This window comes from Callorhinus ursinus, unplaced genomic scaffold (assembly GCF_003265705.2).
Source record: "Callorhinus ursinus isolate GAN/ISIS: 27379988/994484 unplaced genomic scaffold, GSC_fseal_2.0 scaffold4, whole genome shotgun sequence".
In the NCBI taxonomy this organism is placed as follows: domain Eukaryota; kingdom Metazoa; phylum Chordata; class Mammalia; order Carnivora; family Otariidae; genus Callorhinus; species Callorhinus ursinus.
The window spans coordinates 132028531-132054976 of NW_027397066.1; the positions used below are offsets into that span (position 1 = coordinate 132028531).

Below are 26446 nucleotides of genomic sequence, written 5' to 3' on the forward strand. Positions count from 1 at the left end.
GCAGAGACACTATCACCTCCCTTTGAAAATTGTTTTAAGGATTAAGTAAAATAGTATAATTTAAAATTTTAATAAAAATTGAGCATTATACATATTAGGAATTACCATGCACATTTTTATTGTCTATTCCATTAATTGCATTATACCAACTTTAATCAAGATAAACAATTATTTTCTTAAAAATTTAGTTCATGATTTATGTTGGTTTGTGCTGTATGGAGTGACATTACCTATTTAGTCAATGTTCACTGATATCCCCACCCAACATTCTTATAACACTGACATGGCAAATCAGAGCTTGTCCTGCCCCAGAGGGGAAATCCTTGTTCAAACTTCTTTCTCTGTTAAAGCAGATTTATATTCAGTAGCTCTTCTCAGGAGAGAAACAGGCATTTCACAACAACAAGTTCAGGAAATGCAAGTCTAGGTATGTTTATGGCCACGAACAGCTCTATGCTGAGGAACTAAAAAAAATAAATATAATAATATCCTTGGCTCACATCTCTAATTTCAGTTTTCTGGATCCTTCTTCCTTGCCTATAAAGTATTTATGTGAAATTAAACAAATAAAACCCCACTGAAAATGCAGGATTTCACTAGTCAGGCCTACTGTGTGACCATTATCTTAACTACAGTGTGTGGGATCATATTAAAACAAACTCCTTTAAAGTGACTATTCAGCAAAAAGCGCTCACTTCAATGATGGAGGAAAATATGGATGACAATTATCAAGTGCTAGGTCACTTGCTTTTATATTTTTAATCACTCTTTGATATTCCTACTAGGCCATAAAGTCTTCAAAGCTCATCCCCAAATCTGAACACCTCCAAAAAAGGAAAGTGTAAACAGTTTTATGTTCTTTCTTGATGCCATTTCACATTGGTCACTACACCAAAATGAAACTGTGTTACATGGTCAGAATTCTGGGCACATCTAAAGAATTCACTCAAGGCCAAAAAGAGCATAGAATATTCTTGTGAAGAGTTGCTGCCGTTATCCCCAACCACACCAGAAAGTTGATATATTCTGTTGATATAAGCAAGTTATGACTTTGAAATTGGGGGCAGATAAAAGTGAAATCGTCTCACAAACTGTTATATGACTATTCTGGGCTGGCACTGAGGTGATGAAGATAAATTGCCATTGTGCTATTCTTATCCCTTGATGGATAAACCAGTGTCCCTTGGGTAAGGACTACCACAGCTCTTCCCTGAGGTGCCATGAGGGCACTTCATTCCACCTGGAAAAATTAGGGAGGCTATAAAGAAGAGATCAAAGTTAATCTAGAGCTCAGAGAATAAGAAAGGACTCACACAGCTTAGAAGGAAGCACTTCCAGTATTTATAATGAGCTTGAGGGGCGCCTGGGTGGCTCAGTTGGTTAAGCGAATGCCTTCGGCTCAGGTCATGGTCCCAGGGTCCTGGGATCGAGACCCGCATCAGGCTCCCTGCTTGGCAGGAAGCCTGTTTCTCCCTCTCCCACTCCCCCTGCTTGTGTTCCCTCTCTCGCTGTGTCTCTCTCTCTCTATTAAATAAATAAAATCTTTTTAAAAAATAGTAATAATGAGCCTGAACTGGGAGAAAGAATGGTGCTGGGTTAGAAGGCAGAGGAGGAGCCGGGTTGAAGCACTGTCACTTGGGGGTGGGTGGGGGGTGAGCAGATGTCAGGAGGGGAGGCTGCGGAGGCAAGCGAGGGTCTATGATTGATTAGGAGGCCTCTGTGTGTGCCAAGCTATGGAATTTGGATCTAATCACCAAGCAGCTGGCGAATCCAAAGCAATTTTAAGGAAGGTGGGATACAATCAAGTTGATATTTTTGGCTTTCTACTTCTCTTCCCTGTGAGGAGGTGTTCTAGACTGGGGGAAAAGGGTGTGAGGACTCTGATGGAAGCCATAAACAACGCTTGGGAATTGGACCCTCTGTCTGTGCTGTTTCCCTTTGTCAGGAATTACCTTTCTCCCTTCTTCATTTGGCTGATGGTGACTGATCAGTAAAGATTCAACTCCTCCAGGAGGCTTTCACTAGCCACGCTTTTCTCTCTCCGCACCACTGTTGCTAAGCTGGTTGCTTTTCTCCTCAGCCTCTTCCACATTTCCCAGGACTCTGACTGAAATTATCGCACATCTCTCTCCCGCTTGCCCAGAACGTATTTCAGAGCAGAGGATAACTTTCTTACCTCTCCTGGATAACTCTGATCCCTAGTAGCTTTTAAAATCTGGAAGAAAAAAAATATGAATGAAATATATTTTTTTAAAAAGTATGCTTTATAATCTGATGAGCACTGTTGAGGAAAAGAAATGAAGGGAAGGGTGTCAAAGTCTGTGACTGTGGTAGAATCAACAGAAACTGTTAGCTGATGGAATAAGGAGTAAGGAAAAGAAGAATCCAGTAAGCTATTATATATGTCTAGCTTGAGAGAACGAGCTGAGTGACATAATTATAGAGCATGGACAAAAGAGAAGGATGAAAGAAAGAAAAGGTTTGCGTTGGATCATTTTTTTAAAAAAAGATTTTATTTATTTATTTGACAGAGAGAGACCCAGCGAGAGAGGGAACACAAGCAGGGGGAGTGGGAGAGGGAGAAGCAGGCTTCCCACCGAGCGGGGAGCCCGATGCGGGGTTCGATCCCAGGACCATGGGACCACGACCCGAGCCGAAGGCAGATGCTTAACGGCTGAGCCACCCAGGCGCTCCTGTTGAATTATTTTAAGTAGAGGAGCTGTGGAGGATTGGCATGGAGACGTCCTATGGACAACTGCAAATACTTCCATGGCATTAAATACTAAGGACTGGCTAGCGATAGAGATTTGCAGTCATTGACCCATTTAATGTTAGTTCGAGCCACGGAATAAGAGAACAAAAAAATGAGAAGAGTAGATAATCAAAGAGAGGAAATTGGGAGCTGACACCGATGCCCGAAAGAGAGCAGCCAGAGGGACTGGGAGACACCCTGCAGCCCCTGGAGGCATTAGCCATTCTGCAGCCAAAGGGGAGGACAGTTTTGAGAAGTGCAGATGGAAAGCAACATCAAAGTGATGGAAAGGTCAAGAAGGAAGAGGGATACAAATAAGCCACGGTAATTATTAAATGGGTGGTCTTCCATACCCTCAGGTAGAGAGAAGTTTCACTGAAGTAGGTAAGGAAGAAAGAGAGCAATTAGGAAAAAGAAGCATAAATGGAGAAAGTGAATAGAACACTAAGTTCGTTAAGCATGGCGGTGAGAAAAAAGGAGACAGATTAATAGGTTTACGGGAAGGAAGATTCCAAAAAGCCTTAATATAATAAGGGGAGAAATCTGTGTACATTTGCAATCAGTAAAGAAGGGGCCTAATAAAGAAAACAAGAAAAGGAATTTGAGGACAGAGGAGGGTTAATATCCACTGCAGGTAAAGATAGGGCAAGACTATCATCCTCATAAACTGCGTGGAAGAGTAAAATGTCACAGAATTTCTGAAAGATAACCTGACAGTATTTTTCCACAAGCTTTAAAAATGGCCTTTTTCTAAGATCTTATAATTTCTTATTTAGAATTTTACCCTAACAAAATAATCGGAGGTACAATCTAGGGATATTCATTGTACATTATTAATAGAGAAAAGGAAAAATAAAGTAAAAACTTAAATGTTCATAATAGGAAGATCGTTAAATAAATGATTATCATGTATGTATGTACATACAATGATGATTATTATATTGTTAATTTTAGTGTACACTGAAACAATGTAGAAATGAGCCCTAAGAAGCTTAGTGATACAATTATCTGCGAGCTAAACTACAAAGCAAACAAGACGATTTACATTCTTGCATTTGCCTTGTGCAAAGAGACTGAAGAACAACTAGCTTAACATCTTGTTCATTGTTCCCTAATTTAAGGTCAAAAAACATCTAAAAATAGACTCTTCAGATGTCACTCTGATATGCAAGGCACCTACTGGCTGCCTAAGTCTTGAAAGGGAGCAGTCAGCATTAAGTAAAGAGATTACTGGACAGCTTTGTCAGTACAAGGGAGACTGAGCTGTGATTCTAAAAAGCATAACATTCTCATATTTAAAGAAGGTAAAATTCTATCAACCAGAATCAACTAAATGGATTATTAAAATAATAACCATTTTCTGTATGCGGAATCTAATGCATGGATTGGGAGGGCTAGAATACTCAGGAGATACAAAGTTCAAGGTCAGTTTACAGGTATCTATCTTTCCATGTATTTTTCTTTGTCTTGCTTTTTACCCTACCCCTCTACTCTGCCACCCTTTGCCCTAAATGCCTGATGTTCTGGAATTATCTTTATTCTCCTCACCCCTGTCTTGCTTTCTAAAAATCCTCATTGTTTCAGCTGGTTTATACAGGATATTAGGGGATAAAACATGTGAAACTGTGACTGCTACCCTATAGATAAACAGGTACATCCATTACTAATAGGTTCTTAATTATCCAAGGGTCATTCACACGATATATAAATGCATTCGATTATTTGACATACTGAGCATCTAATATGGGTCAGACACTATGCCAGATGCTGAGGATACAGCAACAAACAAAATAAATTTATATGCCTTTAGGGAGCATATATTCTACTGGAGAGAAACAGACCAGGAATATAGTAAATGAAACAAACAGAACATTGGATGGTGAGATGTACTGTAGAAAGTAAGTAAAGTTGGGAGGGGATGAGAGAGACTTGAGGGCGCCTGGGTGGCTCAGTTGGTTAGGCGACTGCCTTCGGCTCAGGTCATGATCCTGGAGTCCCGGGATCGAGTCCCACATCGGGCTCCCTGCTCAGCAGGGAGTCTGCTTCTCCCTCTGACCCTCTTCCCTCTCGTGCTCTCTATCTCTCATTCTCTCTCTCAAATAAATAAATAAAATCTTTAAAAAAAAAGAGAGAGAGAGAGACTTAAGGAGGATAGAGTATAAGTCACGTGGCTATCTGAGGAAGATCATCCTAGTATGCAGAGCGTCAGGGCAAATAATCTGAGGCAGGAAGTACCTCCGGTCTATCCAAGGATCAGCAGGCAAGGGACGCTGTGGCTAGATTAGAGGTTAGAGATAGCAGGGGGCCAGATGATAAAGGGCCTTGTAGGTCATTGTAAGGATTAAGAATTTTCTCTGGGAGAGCTGCCAGATAAAGAGCAGCATGTTTGTATGCTGAGGGGAATGAACCAATAGGAAGTCAAAAAAATAAGATGGTTGGTGCGTATGTGCATGTGCACGGAAAAGAAAAAAAGGGGGAGGGAGAGAGGGTGAGAGGGAAAGAGACAGAAGCATGCAGGTGCACCCCTTGAGGAGAAGGAGACAAGAGGATATGGAAGGGATGCAATGAGGCAGACACCCCAGTTCTCCAAGGTTCACCCAAAGTCATAGGAAGGCCAGGTGTCAAGGTACAGATGAGACAGATGGGTAAAGAGCATGGGGAGAGCTGGTGAAAGTCCTCTTCTGATTGCCCGTATTCTTACGAAACAGGAAGCAAAATTATCATCTGAGGGTGAGGATTGGAGAGATGATGCTAGAGGTCTGAAGAGAGAATAAACTCTAAAATGGCAGTTGTGGAGAGTGGGAGAGAAGATGGGCAGAGAAACTGTAGGATGATTGTCCATCAGCACTACTGAACATTTGAATATAAATTAAAAGTAGTTTCAGTTAGAATGACAACAGGATTTCATTCATGGACACCGTTCATGGTGTGGGGGTGTAACTTTGTGGTTGAATATTTCCAGAAGTTTCTTAAATCAGGTGTGCTTGCCAAAAATCTCAAGTGAGGAGACCCACAAAGAAGGAGTCACAGTAGGCAAACGCCATGGTGATGGGGGCAGAGAAAAGCCCAGAGCAAACACTGAACACAAAGGAAGACAAACAAATGGTGAGCTTGGGGAATGGCCACAGAGAATCACTAGAATCTCCGACGAGTCCTTAGATTAATGAGGACTTCCAGAATGTTGTTGCTGAGGTTCAACAATAGTTTACACTAATCAGAAACCCAGCCAGGCCCCCAAACTCTACTTGAATCAAGCACTTGGGTAATTTAGTCATCTCAGTGAATTCAATATGTTACTTCTTATGCAATGTGAAAAAAAATGCTAAAATTAAAATTCTAATTTTAATCATCTTTCCAACCGATTAGCCTAGAAGAAGAGTATTTGGTTAAAAGTATTAACTTCACGAGGAACTTGCAATGTTAAGCGTAAGCAGTGTAGCCTCAGAGAAATCAGTCTTAAAGACACTTATTTAAGTCTGAGAGTATGAATATTCATGCAGTGATCTGATGACACTTTTATTTTCTGTTTCTCACCAATGGTTACTTTAAAGTAATTCATCTTTCTAAATGTCCTTCCTATTCACTGATGTGGAAATAGTTTCTGTCTTCTGATGATTTTATGCAGAATATATGGAAATAATTATAACTAGTACTAGTACCAGCAAAACTGTGGTTTTTAGATGCTCGGATCAACTGTGGTTTCAGCTTGTGCTACTGCTGTTCACAATCTAGGAAGTGGTTAGTTTTGTTTGGGGGTTTAAAGTATAGAATTATATAATTGTTGACACCGAGCTAACCTCTTTCTTTGATATTCAGAGCATGGTATAATCCTGTACCAACTGCGTAAAGCAGCTTCTCAGTGAACTTTGGAAATACGCGTGTTTTTCTGAGTCCACCGCTCCAACCTGAAAGCATTTATTTCCTGTGCTAACCAAAGTGAATGAAGCTGGGAAGATGTGAGGTTTTCCCCTTAACCAAACACAGAGTGCAGACAGGAAAACTTACGAATCTTTAACAGCTGCCCAGAGAATCGTTTTTTTTTCTTTTTAAGATTTTATTTATTTATTTGACAGAGAGAGAGAGAGCAGGGGTGGGGGCAGAGGGAGAGGGAGAAGCAGGCTCCCTGCTAAGCAGGGAGCCTGATGCGGGACTTGGTCCCAGGACCCCTGGGATCATGACCTGAGTCAGAGGCAGCCGCTTAACTGACTGAGTCCCCCAGGTGCCCGAGAATCATTTTTCTGATTTCACTAAACAGCCATGTACAAAATGAGGATGAGGCCCATAATTCTTCACTTGACCACTATACACTCTGAAATGCTAAATGGTGTACACATTTGGTTTTGAAAATATTTCTATAAAATTTTACATAAGACAAGAGACTCAGATAAACCAAAAGTATCTATGTGGAATGCCAGAGCAATGACTGGCTATAATTGCAAAATACTTCATGTATATAACCAGCAGAAGGCTACGAATGTTGTCCAAGCCCTGCATGGGCATCTCTGTACGTGCGCGCAGGCACACGCTGGGTTGAGAACCACTAATGTTGTTCTTACTGAAAATTAGGCCACTTGCGGGATGGCTGACAAAGCTGAGAAACTGAAGAAGCTGAGGAGTATAGTCTGAGGTAGTAAAAAAATTATGGGACATCACTTAAAACTGGAAGGGATATTTTGAGACAACACTGTATCATAGAAAAAACATGGAATTTTGAATCAGAAGATCTGGGTATGGACCCAGATCCATTATTTATTATTTGTAGCTTTGATCACTAGCAAATCACTTATTTTCTCTATGTTTTAGAATACTTGTAAGACAAAAATAATAATAAATAAGCTACCTAATTTACTGGGTTGTTCCGAAGCTCTAATAAGATGATGTGCATAAATATATTTTATAAGGTAATAAGTGGTCATGCATTACCAGTAATGGAGAAAGTCATTAAAATCACTGCATGCAGTTTCAAAGGAAAGATTAGGACCAGTAAGAGGGAGTTAAGAGAAGGAGGATTTTTGCTTAATACAAGAAATTTCTGAAAACAGTATCGGTTAAAAATGGAGTGGCCTCAACAGCTAAAAGATGAATTCATGAGTTTTGGGCCAAAGTCACAGAGTCATTTTGTTTGGGAAACAAAGGGATTGTGAATCAGATGGAAGATAAGCAAAACTAATTTAAAGGTTTCTTCCAACCTTGAAACTCTATGAATTTGGTAGGACAGAGTCCAGATAGTCAAATGTTAATAATACAAAGAGAATCTTCACCCTACACTGGCCACCAGGATCTGTTGTTTTGTGCTTTCGCAAACCCTACCCTACCCTACCCGAATTTTCTAAATAAAAATATTAACTTCAAGAAGTAAACACAGGAATTTGCACCAATTGTTTATTGAGATTTTTAAAAATCACACTTACCTATTAAAATAAACATGTTAATGCATGTGAAAGTATTGTGTGATTTGAAAGGCATGATATAAACTTAAGTATAGATATCATGATGCTACACTAAGAAATGGGCAATGCAATTAATTAACAGTGTTAATGGCGGGAACTGGGACACTTTTTATTACTTTATATGAGCTGAATCTTTTTTCCTGTCTCACTTTTAAATTTTAGTTCCCACATAAGCATCAATTTCCCATCTTGATGGTGGCAATGATTTCTCAGGCAAACCACTAAGGCTTTTCCAGGATTAACGTACATATTGGGCACGGGGCTGCTCTCCCCAGCTTCAGGCTCTAGGGCTCTGGTTTACCACAAAAGAATCCAGAGGCAGGAATTTTTCCAGCCAAGTGCTACTTAAGGCTGTGCTACTGGCTATCACAGAAACATTTGCCACCAGAGCACTCATAAAAGATACTATTTACCACTCCTTCACTCACTTTAACTTCATTAAAATTTTGGAGTGCTTACTATGTGCCAGGTGCTCCGCTAAGAAGGGAGAATACAAGAGTCAATAAAAGTCTGGCATGGCAAGAATGGCATTAACTACAGACATCCCTGTAAAAAAAAGTGAATTATTAATGTTTATGTTCAATTTATGACAGATTTTTTGGAACCTAAAATTTTTAAAAATGATCACATTAAGCGTGACATGCCTTTAATACATCCAAGCTAAGAGGCTTCAAACATAAATTTTCTTTTTTAAGTAATCTCTACTGCCAACGTGGAGTTCGAACTCACGACCCCGAGATCAGGAGTCGCATACTCCACCAACTGAGCCAGCCAGGCGCCCCTGTGAATTTTCTGTTCTTTTTTTTTTTTTTTTTAAAGTTTTATTTTTTTTTTTAGCGAAAGAGAGAGAGAGAGAGAGAGAGAGAGCACAAGCAGTGGGGACAGCAGGCAGAGGGAGGGAGAAGCAGGCTCCCTGCGGAGCAGGGAGTCCGAGGCGGGGCTCCATCCCAGGACCCTGGGATCATGACCTGAGCCAAAGGCAGATGCTCAACCAACTGAGCCACCCAGGTGTCCCAAATTTTCTTTTTTATCAAAGAGTATAATACGAACAGCTTTATGAAATCAAGAAGCAAAATAGAGAAAATAGTGTGAAAAGTGTACCAACATGAATAAAAAAGCATTATTTAAAATTAGGCTTGAACTCTAAAGAATTGATTCACATGTTAACAGAAGAAAAATCTGTTAAACATAAAGTAGTGCAAACAAAGACTTTATAGAAGTTAAGTAAGTCTAAAAAACAAAGTTCTACATATTAATTATTTAGCTTTATTTAGCATTATGTATACCCCAACAAAACTGTTCTAAAAGTAATAAAATATGTTAGTAGCGGTAACCTTACAAAAATGCAATACAAAGGCAAGTCTCGAAATAAATTAAAAACATGGACTCACTGCCTAATACATGTAGGTATGGTAGCAACAATGTAACACCCTGTCTATGATGGGCTTAAAAACCTAATCTCCATTTGGCCATCAACTTTCAAATCTATTCTAGGAAGGCCTGGAAACTTTGATATGGCTAATGAAACCCTCCCGTTTATTATTCATAGAGATCAAAAGGGATATATGAAAAGTAGTTTCACCACGGTTAACATCTGTAAATATTTTCTCTCAATCCCGAGGGTCAAGAAAAAGCCTAGTGTCTTTGTCTCTGCTTAAAACAAATGTGACAACAGACTGGAATTCTTAATGTTCTCAAAAGTAGAGCACTGGGGTTGGCGAGTAGGAAAATGATTAAACAGGTATTAATACCTGTATGATTTACAAAAGGATAAAAAATTTTAAAAATACAGATTTTATTGGAGCCACAATCCGAATAAATGAAGGAAAATATAATTGTATTAATCCCATTAATTGATAATATGAATAAAATGATAGTGTATTTGTGGGATACTTGAGCCAATTAGAAATTGAATTAAAACCTAAAAGTCACACTCCATGAGAAATATTTTGCTTCAATTATTTAGCATTACAAATATCCCTAAGAAATTGTTCTTAAAGTAATAAAACATGTTAGTAGTGGTAACTTTACATAGATGCAATACAAAGGTAAAAATCACAGAGCAGATTTTTAAACACAAAAGCAAGTATGTCAAGATCAGAAAGCTTAAGAAGAGCTGGGAAACAGGGGAGCATGCATGAGCAGACAAATGTTTTGAAACTATGGTATCTCCCAAGGAAAACGTCTCAATTTGAGTGACAGGTTATTTTTACCAAAAATGCTTTATCTTCAGGCAGAAATGCCATTCATACATAAAGAGTAAATACCACGAAAGGCCCCATTTCATGTAGTGTGCATAGTTCAGGAAGCCTAGAGACCTGTCTAAACAATGAAAAACTGTGCTTTCCAAAACCTTTAATCTGTGTTTCCAATTATACCATGGAGAGCACAGAGAACGAATTTCACACTCCTACATTTCATAAGTACTACCACGGGACAGCTATCCATACATAGTAGCTCCGGCCTCTTCTTTGGTTTCACTGAAAACAGAAAGATAGTCAGAGGGCATGAAGCAAGCAATCGCTTTCGCCTGTGCCCATGGCCACTAGTGAATAGTTCCGGGGGACAAGTAGACTCTGGACTGCTGATTCAAAAACCATTAGTTGATCCTCACACTAAAAGACTGATGAGTTTTTCAAAACTAAGTGTGAAAACTAATTTAACCAACAGTGTATTATTGCAAACACAGTTGTCCATTTAGTTCCAGAGAATGCAAGCCGGCCTTCAATAAATAGATCCTATCATCATTAAAGTATCAGTACCATTCTGAAAAGTGATCATCAAGGACAAGTTCCTAAAAAGGAGTAAGTTTTGAATAGGTCAACAAAGATGGGAGACCCTGAATCTCGATTTTCTAAAATCTATTTTAGGTTTTACAGGTTATACTGGAAAATGTTTTTTGGTATCAATCTTGGGGACTGTAAGAATGAATCCTTACATGTTAGTAGAATATGGTATTTTTCCAAAAAGGCAAGTAAAATGCCCCAAAGCTATACTCTTTTATTTAGAAATGATACATTTATATCATTTCTAAATAAAAGATACATCTTTTACAACCTAGATCAGATTTTTCAAATTTAAGCTGTAACATATTTAGTAAGTTGTGAAATCAATTTAGTACATGGTGACTAGGATTCTTAAAAAAAAGAAAAATGGAAAAGAAAATATAACACCAATTTCATGTATTAAAGTGTTTCATAATATGTACATATCACTACATATATTTTAAAATGTGTGTGTGTGTGCACGCATGCATGCACGCACATGCATGCATGATCATACTTTAAAATGTTTTCTTATGGTGTGGTCTTGGCCAGAAAGTTTAAAAAATACTGATTAAGGGAGACAGTGTCTTAAGGTCATAACATACGACCTTTAAAATAAAGGTAACACATTATTTGTTGACTACTGCATGCCAAACACTGAGCTAATAATCCTCACAACAATGCTATATAAGGCAGAAACTTTCGTCATTCACATTCTGTGGGTAGGAAAACCTTCCCAAGGTAAAAAAGGTAGATTAGTGGAACAGTGAGAATTCGAGCCAAATCTATGGCACTCAAGGTCACAAGAATGTAACTCCTCTGCAGTGAGGCCTCAGTTAAGAATCTTGGTCAAGGTCAGTAACCAAGGTGCTAAGTAATGCCCGAGAACTCAGAGGAGTAAACACTACCGCTAATATAGATGATATAATTCATATCGCAAAACATTGTTATATCCAAGCATTCCTGACTATGTGTTTATATGGATTAGGATGGCTTTTAAGGAAAATAAACCAGAGCTCACTTTAAACTGTGTTTGTTCAGCTTGATCTGTTGACAGTCATGGGGAGGCTGACCTGCTGGAGAAACTGAAGCGGCATAGCTGCTTAGAGCTCAGATTCCACCAGCCCTTTTCCTTAGGATAAGGAGATGGTCAAAGCCGAGGGTACCCGACATTAGAAACACATGCCAGCTAGTAGAAAGTAGAATACCCAATCTGAACTGAGAAATCAATTTAACTTAGAGAAAAATTAAAACAAACAAACAAACAAACCAAAAAACAAGCATGGCATCTTCCTAAGCAAACACAGGGTGGTAAAGTAGAGACAAAATCCTGGAAAACTGACGTTGAAAACAACAGAAGTCAAGAAGTAGGTCACGACAGGGGAGCACTTAGGAAAAGAGAAAGGGAGGGGGAGAGAGGAAATGAAGGGAGGGAGGGAGGAAGGGAGGGAGGGAGGGAGGGAGAAAAGGCAGAAAAAGAGAAAACTGCTCCTCCAATACTTTGGTGAATCTCTAATATTATCTATAGGCCACTTAGCTTTTTCAATAAGATAAAAATATCTCTTCATACATCTTCATCCGGATTCCATGTAAAGGATATCTCACTACTAGAAAACCCTCTTTCAAATAAGTGACTTCCCCAGGTTGCCACACTATTCTCTACAGCTTAAAAAATAATGAAGCTAAATCTCCTCAGGAAGAATTACAGACGAGGCTAAAAATGCATTAAATGCCTACACTGGGTCATGGCATGTTATTAGCCATTTTGATATCCATACCCAGGCACAATTACCAGTTACCAAATAGGGCCATGCATATTTTCAATTGTTTACATATTGATGTATATATATTTATATACTTACGTATTTTTTATTTAAATATTCCAGGGACACAATCTCAGGCAGTATCCATAGTGTAACCAAACAAAGGATAACAGTCAGTATCTTTTTTTTTTTAAAGATGTTATTTATTTATTTGAGAGACAGAGTGAGAGAGAGAGAGAGCACATGAGAGGGGGGAGGGTCAGAGGGAGAAGCAGACCCCCCGCCGAGCAGGGAGCCCGATGTGGGACTCGATCCCGGGACTCCAGGATCATGACCTGAGCCAAAGGCAGTTGCTTAACCAACTGAGCCACCCAAGCGCCCAACAGTCATTATCTTAATGGAGTGTCACTGAGCTGCTCAAGTTTAGCTGATCGATGATAACTACAGATCACTGAATGCCATCAGCAACCTTTCTGCTTCCCCCAGGTGAATTTTACACTTGCCAAGAGACAGTTGTATTTGTTCCCCAAGCCATTTATATCAGTAGTACTTGTTTTTGTAATTATTGCTATTCAAATATTATGAATCCAATCAAATATGAGCTGTTGCTTCTTTGGAGACTTAAATGATGCTATGGAAGGACTGCATATAAAATGAGTTACTATGAAAAAAAGCTGTTGTTCAAGGAGGTAAGAGAGAGACAAATATAAAACATAGGAGAGGAAAACTTCATAAAATCCTAAAGGAATTCTCTTAGGTTGCTTTAAACGGTATCTCTGAGCTCTCAGTTTTACTTAAAGAAACCTAAACTGAAAGTCATGATCAAGGCATGATGGCTATGATTTGGGGAAGAAATACAACAGGACTCCAATCAGCATATTCTTACTTAAAGCAAAGGTCTTGGCCCTAAAGGAAGAGTAGTGAAATTAAAATTAAATGCTTACAGACTATGTGTATCATTTTCATGGTTCTCCATCTGAACTATTCTAGTCAGCTAATAGGCCGGCTCTCACCTCCCATGGGTCCATGAGCTGGCTTCCATTGAATTCCAAAATTTAAAAATACCTTGAAAATATCACACACATTACTATCTTTTGCTTTTGAAATAGCTTAACTTTTACATATTATACAGTTACATTTAATATGTAAATCCCCCCCCTACACACACATACCATACCTGTTGAAACCAAATTATATAAATTTTGCATGAGAGGAGATTTAGTAGCACTAAAGTCATCAATCTATTCTGGAGAAATGAAGGGCTTTTAAGTAATCAATTCTCAATCTTGACATCAGTTTAAAGCTACAGATTCTATCTTGAGCTCTTAGCATCCTAAAACTTCATTAATCTCTGTCTCAGAGGCAGCAAAGCCTTATTCATGGATTTATTTATAGTGACTATTTATGTTTCATACATTCACTTTGAATCCCACATCAAGAAGAGTGATTTGTGGAATTATTTTTGATTTTGTAATCTTTAATCTATGATAGATGTTCTACTCTAAGCTGCAAAAATGGTTCTGCACTACTCGGAATTTTAGATGAAGATTATGAGATGACCCAGTTTAGAATAAAAATTTCCCTCCTGACCCAAATTGGTATGCTGAAGCCATTGTGTGAAACAAAAATGTATGTTCTTAGTATTCTTGATCAAGCCATTTTAAAAAGCTATGTCCGGGAGCAGCTGGGTGGCTCAGTTGTCAAGCGTCTGCCTTTGGCTCAGGTCATGATCCCAGGGTCCTGGGACTGAGCCCCGAATCGGGCTCCCTGCTCAGCGGGGAACCTGCTTCTCCCTCTCCCACTCCCCCTGCTTGTGTTCCCTCTCTCGCTGTGTCTCTCTCTGTCAAAAAATAAAAATAAAATCTTAAAAAAAAAAGCTATGTACTAATCAAATCCTTCCAATTTTTATTTATGAAATCTTTTCATACAAAACTTTCATTTAACACGTCCTACAGCCTTGTGTATTTTTATTTATTCCAAAATTTCTTTTTGAAGTTGTTGGATTGTATCAATGTCACTTTCTAGGTTGTGATATTGTACTACATATAGTTATGCAAGATGTTATTACCATTGAGGAAAATGAGGCGAAGGGTATACATGATCTTTCTTACAAATGAACATCAATTTACAATGATCTCAAAATAAAATGCTAAAAAAGTTCTTACTGAATAAAAGTTGACTAGGAGATAGTCTATGCTACATTTGAAATTCTTGATTTGGCTATAATTATTTGTACAATTGTTTGTTCTGAACCGTAGGCAAGTTGCATTCCTTCTCTGAGCATATGTCCTCCAGGTAAGATGCAAATAATTTCTCAGTTATCGTACTGAATAAATGAGATGACACATATTAAGAACCCAATACAACAGTAGATGTTCAAGAAATGGTGTGTCCTATTATTATTGATTTAGGTAGGCTGCTTTTCATTTTCCAGCTTAATACAAACTTACAGTTAAAATACAAAATTAGCTGTATTGCCAAGTCAAATGACTGAATCCTTATGTAAGCTAAATTGCATCTTGCCCCAACTTTGCAACATAAAGGAATAAAAACCAAATGCAAGGGCACCACGGAAGAAAGTCCAAGATCTTACCAAAAGACTCTACGTCCTTTCCAAGAGTTAAGATCCTTAAATTACTCAGTGACAAGGAATTATGCCCTGCCATTCATGCCAAAGAAAGACTGTGGCAAACCACAAGAAACAGTGAATCCCTTTCATGTAATCAGAAATCCTACTGGAGGAGAAAACATAAACTGTGGATAAATGAAAAGCATGATTCCCACATTTGGGAAAGCCACTTAAATATGCAGTAGGAATAAACACGTTCCCATTCAGTGTTACTACAATGACAAACTTCAGTCCAACGTACCCCTCTCACCATGTAGTCATAAAATATTAAACCTTTTGCGAGTTCCAAAAGATGACTAAGCAGCCTCTCAACATGAAATTCAGAAGAGAACTCGGGACCCTGCAGAAGACCAAGTCTGAAAAGGATCCCCTGTCTTTAAAACAAAACACCGTATGCCTGGGTGGATTTGCGAGTTCTTTTTTATCGTTTTTATCAGTAATAGGTTGAGAATGCCACAAAGCATCACTCATCATATTCCAAAAAGAAAGGAAAATATTTGTGTCAGAATGCTGAGATGACTTCTGAAGAATCCAATCCAAAGGATGTGTCATATATTTTAATACCGTCTCTCTCAGGTATTGGAAGTCAAGTTTTGGCATGCAGTGTCTCTCTAACAATTCAATGTCTTTCACATGTCTTTTCCTAAAACAACTAATTACACTTAATGCTATTTCATTAACTTACACCCGGCAGGAAAGTGTTTTTGTTTTTTTTTTTAACCCTATCAGAATGTTATTCCTCTAGAAAAAAAGGCATTTCCTCTTTAGCAGGGCTATAAAATTTAAAAGCACAATTTCAGAGGAGGCATTAGACACTGCCTAGGCTGACTTGGAGCTCTCCACACGTATTTCCAATTCCTTTCTCAGATTTTATTTTAGAGTCTTAGATAATTGTCCCATCAATGCCTTTTCCTATTATTCCTCCAAAGTGGGGAGGAGTTTTTTAACATAAGCCCTGGCTTTCTTAAGCAAACCTGCTTTGGAAGTACTTAAGATAATTCATATAGTCCTTTAAGGCAACAGATGACAGCCTTAATCCTTCTTCTGAACAACTACTTGGAGTGGAGAAACACAAGGAAAGGTACCAGGCAGGTATTTCTACACCAGCTCTTATTCACACTTGAACAAAAGCTGACTTGACTTAACTAGACTGGAAACACCTAGGCAGATACAAGACCTCTACCCTGGGGCACTGACACAAAGACATCCTGGTTCCGGAATTTCCTCCCTCAGTTCACTGGGGCCTTCGGGCAGTCTACAGGCGTCACCCCGCTAACAGCTGCACAGGGCATTCCCCTATGTTAGCCCTTAAGATCTGTGATTTCCTTTTCCATTCATTTTAAAGATTATCAAATGCCTACTGTATTTCAGTCACTGTGCACAAACTACCTAATTTCAAGCTCAGAATGCCACGGGTCTTCTATATTCCACTGCACTATGTTTAGGACATGCTTGATAGAAGACTTCCAGTTAGGTCTCGTTTTCCTTGTTATGCTTATTTTCCAATTTTACTTTTTTATTTCTCTGTATAAATATTAGCCTTCAAAGATTCCTTAATGACACAATTCTGGAAAATTCTTTGGAGCTAAAAGACTGCTAGGATACTCACAAAAGTAACTGTGTCATTTTTCAACAGTGATGAAATTTGACTGATAAGTGAAATATAATGAGCGAAATACTGACCGCATATGCATTTTTACCTTTTTTAAAAAAGTTTTTACTTTGAAAGTAACTTTTAAAGGAACTATGTCTTGTTTGCATTTTAAAGGTAACTGTGTGCAGAAAGTAAAATTTAATACTCAATATTCATTACCACTATTGTTTACAAAAAAAAAAGGTGAATTCTAATATAGTTCACCAACTTCTCAAGGTTCTAAAGTAACCAGGACATCATAATCAACAGAAACAATACTTAAGTCTTTTATTTCATTTTTTAAAATTTTATTTATTTATTTATTTATTTATTTATTTATTTATTTAATTTTTAGAGAGAGGGAGAGAAAGAGCACGTACCACAGCGAGTTGGGGGGAGGGGCAGAGGGAGAGAGAGAGAATCTTAAGCAGGCTCCATGCCCAAAGCGATGCCTGACACGGAGCTCGATCTCATGACCCTGAGATCACGACCTGAGCCAAAACCAACAGTTGGATGCTTAACCATGTGAGCTACCCAGGCGCCCCTACCTAGGTGTTTTAATAAGAAAGCAAAGATGGTGAGAGAAAATCTTCCATTTGCTTTCCCTTCATCAGTCATCTTCCTACTGTTATTTCCCAAACCAGTGCAGAGGCAGCCTGACTTTATAGAGAATTGGGAAAGCCCTATTTAATATCCTCACTTCTGTGTATGTGACATTCTCTGAGTTTTAATCTGTAAAATGGTGATAACATCCCATTATGGGGATTAGATGATATAAAAGTACCCATCAAGCCTAGTATTTCTTTCAATATATGTTCATCATTCTCTTCTGCCTAATTCAACTATTTCCAAGTTGGTATCATCAAGTACTTCCTTTCCAAAAAATGCTTACAATATACTTCATTTCAAAAATTAACCTCTTCAAAAGTATACTCATTTACCTTTTAGTTTTGTCCTAAGAGGATGTAAAAATTGATAGTTACATTGTATATAAAATCATATTCACGTGATTTCAAAATAATGTTAATAACAATTATGTCATCTTAAGGAGATAAGTAAAATTTTTAAAGCTCTAGTTTTAATGTTCAAAGCATTCAAATACATTAATAGCATTACTCAAACATAAATATTTGAAGACTATTTACAAGGATAGTCTTTTCTCAAAGGTAAGAATCATATGACAAACTGGTTATAACTAACATGTAAAATGTATGAACCATGACTGGTATGCTAGTGGATACTCCCGGACATAATACTAATATTAAAACAGAGTTCAGGATACGTTAAATAGTTAATCAGTATCAAGTCTTATATATGCCTCCCTAACATTAAAAAAGGAAATGTGATATTAGCATAATCATGCAAAGCAACTGCTGCAAGGACATATTTTATCTGGCATGGAAAGATAATGGCATTGTTCCTTAAAGTCAACTATGCCCCCAATATATTGTACAGAGTTTCTGAGTATTTTGTTGATCAAATATAAACTTAGTGTTCGATAAGGACATTGCTATATGAACAGAGGGAAAATAAGATGGTGATTTTAGCTCTGTTCTCTCCTAAAATGACTGATTCTGAAGGTATTTCTTTAAATGCATAATTCTTTGAGGCCAAAGAAAATCAGAAAGAAGTCAACAGTGATAAAATTTTGGAAACTGGAAGGTAGGTAGAGGTGCAGTCATTGAATCAGTGGACCAAAATTTAGCAAGGGGAAAATCAGGAAGCAACCTGACTTGCATGAAAGAACAACCAAAAAGCTCTGGGATCTGGTGGCATCAGGTACATATGTATGGAACTGGGAAGAACAGTGGAGCTAAAAATAGGAAGACTGGTTGAAAATCATGAAGCTGTTCAACACTCCAAATCTGTTTTCCACAGAGTGGCAGAAGACGGATTTATTCCCTGTTCAAATTTGTTCCCTTAACAGAATAAAATTGAGGATTTATGGACTGGGAAACCCAAGCAGAGTTGGGAGCAGTGATATTATTCTGAATATGGAGGTATGGAGGGGGTTGAGGAAATATGTTTACACTTAATGCTGAGACTCTCCGTCTTAATCCACTCAGCTCTCATTTCAGAGAACTGGCGACCAGGATTATACACTTAGAAAAGAGATTAGGGGAATCAGGGGGCTTTCAAGGAATTGACCTGTCCAGCTCACAATACAGTGAAGACCATAGTCAGCAAGCCCATCCACAGGCACAGAATGTCCAGTTAGTTTTTAAGTAGCCAACTAGAATTCTAGACTTAGCCAAGTAAGGCTTGAGGGTTAAATAAAGAAATTTTCAGTTATTCGAGCCAACAGAATTTTATCTCTGATGCTCCTTTTTCTCGGTAAATTCATGGAGGGTTTACTCTCTTCCAAAACAGGAAGTAAACAAGAGAGAAGACAAAAGATCCTGCAAACAAGGGATCTAATGCAAGAAAATGGCAAAGGGAATATTCAGGGTAATGATGGGGTGGGGGTAGGAGGGGGACCCCGAGGATGACAGCTGTGTGGTAGGTCTGTAATCAGTCTAAATTGAAGTAGACCAGACTGTTTCAGCAGAGATTTCTTCTGGTTGGTGAAATTATTAGAAAACACGAATGTGTCTGACTGTATTTGAGAAGAGATTCACACAATTTGAGGCACAGTTTGGGGTTGAATCAGTGATAAATAAATAGAAAGCTAAACAAATCAAAATATAACACAACTTTAGGGAAAACGAAACAAAACAAGGCAGGAAAGGAAATGCAGTCATAGTATATACTTCATGGCTCAGCTGTGAACCATGATTCCATGGCCACCATAATGTACACAGTGGATTTGGATCTTGATAGATTCAGGATTTACTAGAGGAGGCAGTGATGGGATTTGTCTGCCTGTGTGGTAAATGCAGGAGGGTGGAAGAAAGTAAACGCCTCACCTTCCAGAGAGTGAAGTCAAATGAAGATCATAGATTATTCTTAAAACCAAAAATCAAGAAGCGACAACAAAAGCATGTTACAGGTGGGGTGCCTGGGTAGCTCAGTCGTTCAGCGTCTGCCTTCGGCTCAGGTCATGATCCCAGGGTCTTGGGATCGAATCTTGAATCGGGCTCCCTGCTCAGCGGGAAGCCTGCTTCTCCCTCTCCCACTCCCCCTGCTTGTGTTCCTGCTCTCGCTATCTCTCTCTGTCAAATAGATAAATAAAAAAAAATCTTAAAAAAAAAAAGCATGTTACAGGAAGGTAGAGAGGTCAAGTCTAAAAGAATCCATTAAAAGAACTGGAAGCACTTGCCTCCAAGGTCCAGGAAAATAGTGTGCACAGAGGAAAGTGGGGGCAACTGCTATTTCTGTTGTTGTTGTTTTTTAAGATTTTATTTATTTATTTGACAGAGAGAGACACAGTGAGAGAGGGAAAACAAGCAGGGGGAGTGGGAGAGGGAGAAGCAAGCTTCCCACCGAGCAGGGAGCCTGACACGGGGCTTGATCCCAGGACCCTGGGATCATGACCTGAGCTGAAGGCAGACGCTTAACGTCTGAGCCAGCCAGGTGCCCCGCAACTGTTACTTTTGTAACAAGGCTAAGAGAAATATTTGCCTTTTAAAACTACGTGCAACTGTAACTCAGACAAAAATTAAAATGACATGTGAAAAAGTTTATGAGGGGACTGATGGTTGGGACTGTCTTATTTTACTAATAATAGTGCCTTACACCACAGAACAAATGAACATCTAATCTAGAACTGGGCTCAGCACTGGAACTATGCCATATGTGAATTATCAGAGAAGTTTAGTGTGGAACTAGAAAAGAAGGCAGAGTGTCATCTGTTCTAGTTGTATGGGTTAAAGATACTGACAGTTGACAGAACTGATAAGCTTCAATTTATAACTTAGAAAAGCCAGGACAATAAACGCAAGTATTAACAAATTGAAATCTATCCATCTAATTCTATGAGAAAGGCCCACTTTTTTGCAATCCTGAAAAAAACAGAACATGTGGGTATGTTAGCAAGAAAATATTCATGCAGAATTTCCAATCTGTTCCCAAAAAATATTCATGTTTGTTTGAAAATGAAAAATAATTCCCCAACATCTTGTAGTAAAACTCTCTGCATCTGCTCAGTTTATAGTTTAGAGCAATTTCTCACCCACAAATTCAATGTGAGGACATCTTATATCAGAATCTCCAAGCATGTTTGATGAAAATGCAGATAACTGGGCACCATTTATCTGAATATGGGGGTATAGAGGCGGTTTATGCATTTATATTTATGCATTATAATATTTATGCATTACTATTGTTTTATTTTATAATAGTAATAATATTGTTTCGTTTTCCTTAACATCTTGTAGTAAAACTCTGCATCTGCTCAGTTTATAGTTTAGAGCAATTTCTCACCCACAAATTCAACGTGAGAACATCTTATATCAGAATCTCCAAGCATGTTTGATGAAAATGCAGATAACTGGGCACCATTCCAGATAGAGAGAATCATAATCTCTGACATCTGATGATATGGTTTTTAATAAACCCTTCGGAGATTTTTAATAATATATTTGATATCAAACCTGTACTAAGTCACTTCCAGGGTTTTTGTTTGATTGTTTTTTCATTTAATCTAACAGTTATAATAGCCCTGTGCTCTCACCAAGTGCCCCTCTTTCCTCAAATCTTTCCAGACCACTTATATTACACTTATTCATGTAGTGTATTTATATAGGTGTATAGGGTGTGTGTGTGCGCGCACGCACATTTTTTCCCCTCTAAACAAGGTAAGTTCTCAGAGACCCAGGGCAATGCCATATACATTTTTTAATTTTCTCACAACAAAATATTTCCTCAAATATTCTTCAATGCCTGTTGAAAGACCTAACAGGAAAGTGGATGGGGATACTGAAGACAAAGTATTTACTTTATCATCTTCAATTGCAACAAACTTCTAGAGATTAATTCCATCAGGTTTAGGGCCATATTAACTCTAAGCTTTTAAATCTTTGTGGCTTTAGATATAAAATATAAGTCAATCAAACTTCAAGCTTTCCTAAATTCTTATTTATAACCCCTTATATTTCAACTTAAAGTGGTTTGTCTGCCGTTTACCATTCCTGCAGTAGCACCAACTGTCTTTTTCTTTCTCACTACAAATCATACCATCTGTGAAATTCTTTCTTAGATAGCTAGGAATTAACTGGAACAAAAAGAGTCAGTAGAAATGGAAGAGAACCCATGATCTTCACATGAAAGAGAGCACTGTGTCCATGAGGTAGAAGTTGGTAGAAAAATACATTAAACAGCTCTTATAGCCAAGTAAAAGCTTGGTCTCTGTAGCAATTGTGTAATTTCTTTGATGTAATAAAACACTGTCATCTCTAGACTCCCTGCATAAATATACAATTACATTGTATATTTTAATAAAAACCTAATCATTCAAAAAGTGTTTCAGACTACAGTAGAGACATGAAGTACTTGAAATAACTTCTTTCACTCTCTAAATACTACAAAAAAATTCAAAGAACAATTTTTTTCTCTTAATTCTCTCTTAAGGGAAATAAAAACTTATTTTAAAGGTTTACAACCTAAATTTTTCACTCACTAAAATCGGTTTAATACAGTAATATAGGAATACAGTGCAATTTGTTAGGAAGATTTGCAATTTTTTAAAAATCTTGACATTCTAACACTGAATTTGTTTCCTATGGGGTTAGGGTTACGATATTGCTCTAAGGATTTTTATTCCAGGTATGCTGCTTTTTTTTTCCCTAAGAAAATGAATTCGATACCTTGTTTGAGAGTTACTTGGAATTTTTCTTAACCTGAACATAAAAGCAAATTTGGCCTTCAGTTAAAGACTTTTCTTTACATGATATTAACAGTGAAATAACCTACTGGCACATGCCAGAAGGGACGAGAAAAATATCCCCCTCCTCCTTTCTCCCTCCAACCTCAATATTCACTGAGCTGCTTTGTTCTCTGTATCCCGCATAATTAATAACTACTTTGGCAATCAGTCATGCATTCCTTAATGGCACCTCAGGCATCAAGTGTCCTTCTAAGCCTTCCCCACAGAAACCATACACCCTTCTATAGTGCACACTAGCCAGGCACTGACTTAACTCTGGACAAGTAATTTACAAAATCACTATTAAGGAAAACCCATAGTTGGGATTATAAAGTGGCTATAATACTTGCATGCCATTCTCTAGCATTATTTAATCTCTGGGTATGATCTTACTAAAAAGAAATTTAAAAAAATGTGAGATCCAAACAACTGTTGCTAATCAGTGAAAAAAAAGAAAATAGCAAGAAATAATAGGAAAAATTTAGAAGCAACATGAAAGATGAGTTGTTGTGAGTTAAAAGAGCCTTCAGTTCATTCATCACCCCACACTCCTCTTTTCACACAATAAAGGCAAGAAGATAAAAATATATGGAGTCAGTATGGTAGCTATAACATCTATTTTTCTTAATCTAAACCGATCCATTTATTAAACGAAAAATGAGAGTAAATGAATTGCTGAAAATATTATGTTATTACTTCTGATCAAAAGCTTAGATTAAAACTCCTGAAAAAATATAATATTCAACAACACTGTTTTAAAAGAAATCAATGGTATTTTAATTATCCTTCAAAATTTTAACCAGATTGGAGAAAAAAAACCTCAAATCTCATAACCATTTTAAAACATATATATTACAAACAATATATACTCAAGAAGAAATAGTTCTATATGTAAAGAATAAAACCACTAAAAAATTCCTATTTGGATTTGTATATTTTACTTAAAAATAAGTAATTTTTTGAAGTAATTGATAAAAATATGCAATATTTTTATATTAAAGGCTTATTTTTTTTACAAATAAACTTTTAATAAGGTCTTGTGATGATAGAAAAAAAGATGTTTTTCAGCCTTTGTAGGTTTAACATTTTTAAATAATGGTGCTTATGCTACAGTACAGAGTAAAACATACATAATCTATTATAAATTACTCCAAAATTAAACAAGAAATTTTCTTTTCTTTGTAAGAGATCTGAAATGTGTGCTGGGCTCTCAATGTGTGTGGCCTCCAAACAGAAACAAGCTTGCACTGTTTTATTTCAGTTTTGCTTCATTTCTTCCCAAACAATCTCTCACTGCTAATCTACCAGGCCCTTTTTTTTAAGCATGAAGGAAAAAAAAAAATCAAAGACATTATTAACTCCTTATGCACAATCATAAAAGCTGAGTATATATTGCTTGGCATCAATTTGCATGGATTTATTTTTCATTATTTATTAATGGGGCATAATTGGGGAGTATATTATTTCCATAAATAATTCTTGAAAATAACATTGAAATGCTACATTTTAAATTTATATAGTAAATCCAGTATGTTTTTTTTTTTTTTAAGCTATAAACAACAAGCTTTAATTTCAGGTAAACATCTCATGCTGAAGTTTTTTCTAAAGTAAAACTCAGCCTATAATATCAACTTAAAGTAGTAAAATGGAAAGATAAATTTTATTTATGTTTTACTCTAAGATATCTGAGAATCAAGAAAATACTAAAATCTTAATATTACAAAGAACAGTATAACTACATATAAAAGAATATGTAAAAAATAAATAAATAAAAAATCTTATAATGTGACATATATTTACTCATATGAGTAATGGTTATGTATTGCATCATTAGAAAGAATTTAGGAGGACTCTTATGCATCTAAAATACTCCTAGGATTTGAGAAGTGTGGAATATATGCTAATAGAAGCAATCAGTTTTGCTTAGTTGAATAAATTATATTTGCACACATTTCAAAAATAAAATAAAATAAAATCTTTAAATGTTAAATCAACATCACTTTATTCAAAGTAATAAGTAATCCTTATTTTACCTATATGCAGTCTCATTCATTAGTAGAGGGAAAGAGTGGATAAATCATCTGATAAAGGTGACCTTGGTTTTTAATGGCAACATGTATGGCAACACCATTTCCGAAAATTATAACTAAGGTATTAAAACTACTACTGCTAAGATATATAATGTCTAAGGTTGGTATAGAATCAATCAACTTTAAGGTTGGCTAGAATCAAACATATCCATTCATGCTCCCAAAGACGGCTGCAGAGTGATCTCCCTTACTTGTAAACTATAAAGAATATTAAAATAAACTTTCTCCACAACTGTCCCCGAAAAAAACTGATTAAACTCCAGGTTTCTGTTGGTGTGTGAATAGACGCAAAATATTAAGTTAATTATAAGAAAGCCTGCTTTCTTGTGAAGATTATACACATTATACACATTAATGGTTATATCGTCATAAGGATGTACCAATGTCTTTACTCTCAATGTTCCACTCCCCACCAAAATGAGAGAGAGAGAGGGAGAGAGAGAAACCAGTTTTACTACATCATGACCAGGAGAGTACCTGGTGTCATTATTGTGATTCGTCAGTGCTCTGTGTATGAATCAGCAATATTATACAACAGTAACAAGGGTTACAAATAGTAAATGAGAAGTCAGTGTAGCTCCACATGGGTTTAGACAACTCTGAGGGGAACTGCCTACAATTCCATGAGGTACTAGAGACCAGCTGCCATGTGTCTGGCATTGTGCTAGGCACTCAGTAGCAAACTGCAATTCAGGAAGTTAACAGTCCATTAAGGACCTGTGGTTCGCATCATTGTTATCATGACAAAATTAAGAAACCATTGTGGTCAGTGGCCCCTAAGGTCCTATTTTGCAGTGGTGGGTTTGCAGTCAATAAGACCAATGCCTCTGGGAAGCAGGCTGTGCTAATTATGAAGTTCATCCTCGGCAAAAAAAAAAAAAAAAAAAGCATCAGAGATGATCCAGGGGTTGGAGGGGCACGTGCCCCTGAGCAAATGCCACAAGAACTTTTAAGTCTCTTCTTGAAAAGGCAAACTTTCTTCCCTTAGGCTTTCATTCATTGATACACAGATAAGATTGATGGATTGTTGCCCTGCTAGTAATAATTGTTGTGGGGAGGAGAGGCATGGAGGGAGGGATGTCATTTAGCAATACGCAATGATAATTCAAAACATTCTGGAAGGCTAAACAGCAAAATCACTTGTCAAATTTTCACTAACCAAATCTCAGCTTTCTGCAGGAATGACAGAGTAGGAGTGTGGCTGTGTGGGAGAAGAGATGGAAACATGGACCGAAGACAAAGGATAGGTGAAGAAAAGGCAGATAAATTGCCAAAATAAATTTAACAGAAGTGAAGATGGTGAGATTATAAAAATCGTGTATCAACAATCTCCCCGGAGAACAATCTGGCAAAATTAAGATCACCAAATAACACTTCTTAGGCAATGTAGGACCATGTCATCACATTTTCTTTTTTCTTGCCATCCAATGGTTGCTGTTTTCCTACGCAGGAGGCAAATTAATATAAGATCTCCTATGTCACATCTCTACATATTTCCATTTTCTGCAGCCCAGCACAGGTCAACTTGGGTGCCATGCAAAATGTGGCTCCATAGATGCTG

General features: G+C 37.4%; 1 protein-coding gene across 8 annotated transcripts in view; it reads right to left on the minus strand.

Moving 5' to 3' along the window:
* The window catches only part of PDGFC (platelet derived growth factor C), a 204296-nt gene that overhangs the window by 26023 nt on the left and 151827 nt on the right, over positions 1-26446 (minus strand). For 5 of the 8 annotated variants that reach the window (XM_073892406.1, XM_073892413.1, XM_073892412.1 and 2 more), the window contains one exon: positions 2177-2215. The exons of the other annotated variants lie outside the window; for them this stretch is intronic. In XM_073892406.1, the coding sequence (XP_073748507.1) occupies positions 2177-2215 (39 nt within the window). The remainder of the gene's footprint in view (positions 1-2176; positions 2216-26446) is intronic. 8 annotated transcript variants of the gene reach the window in all.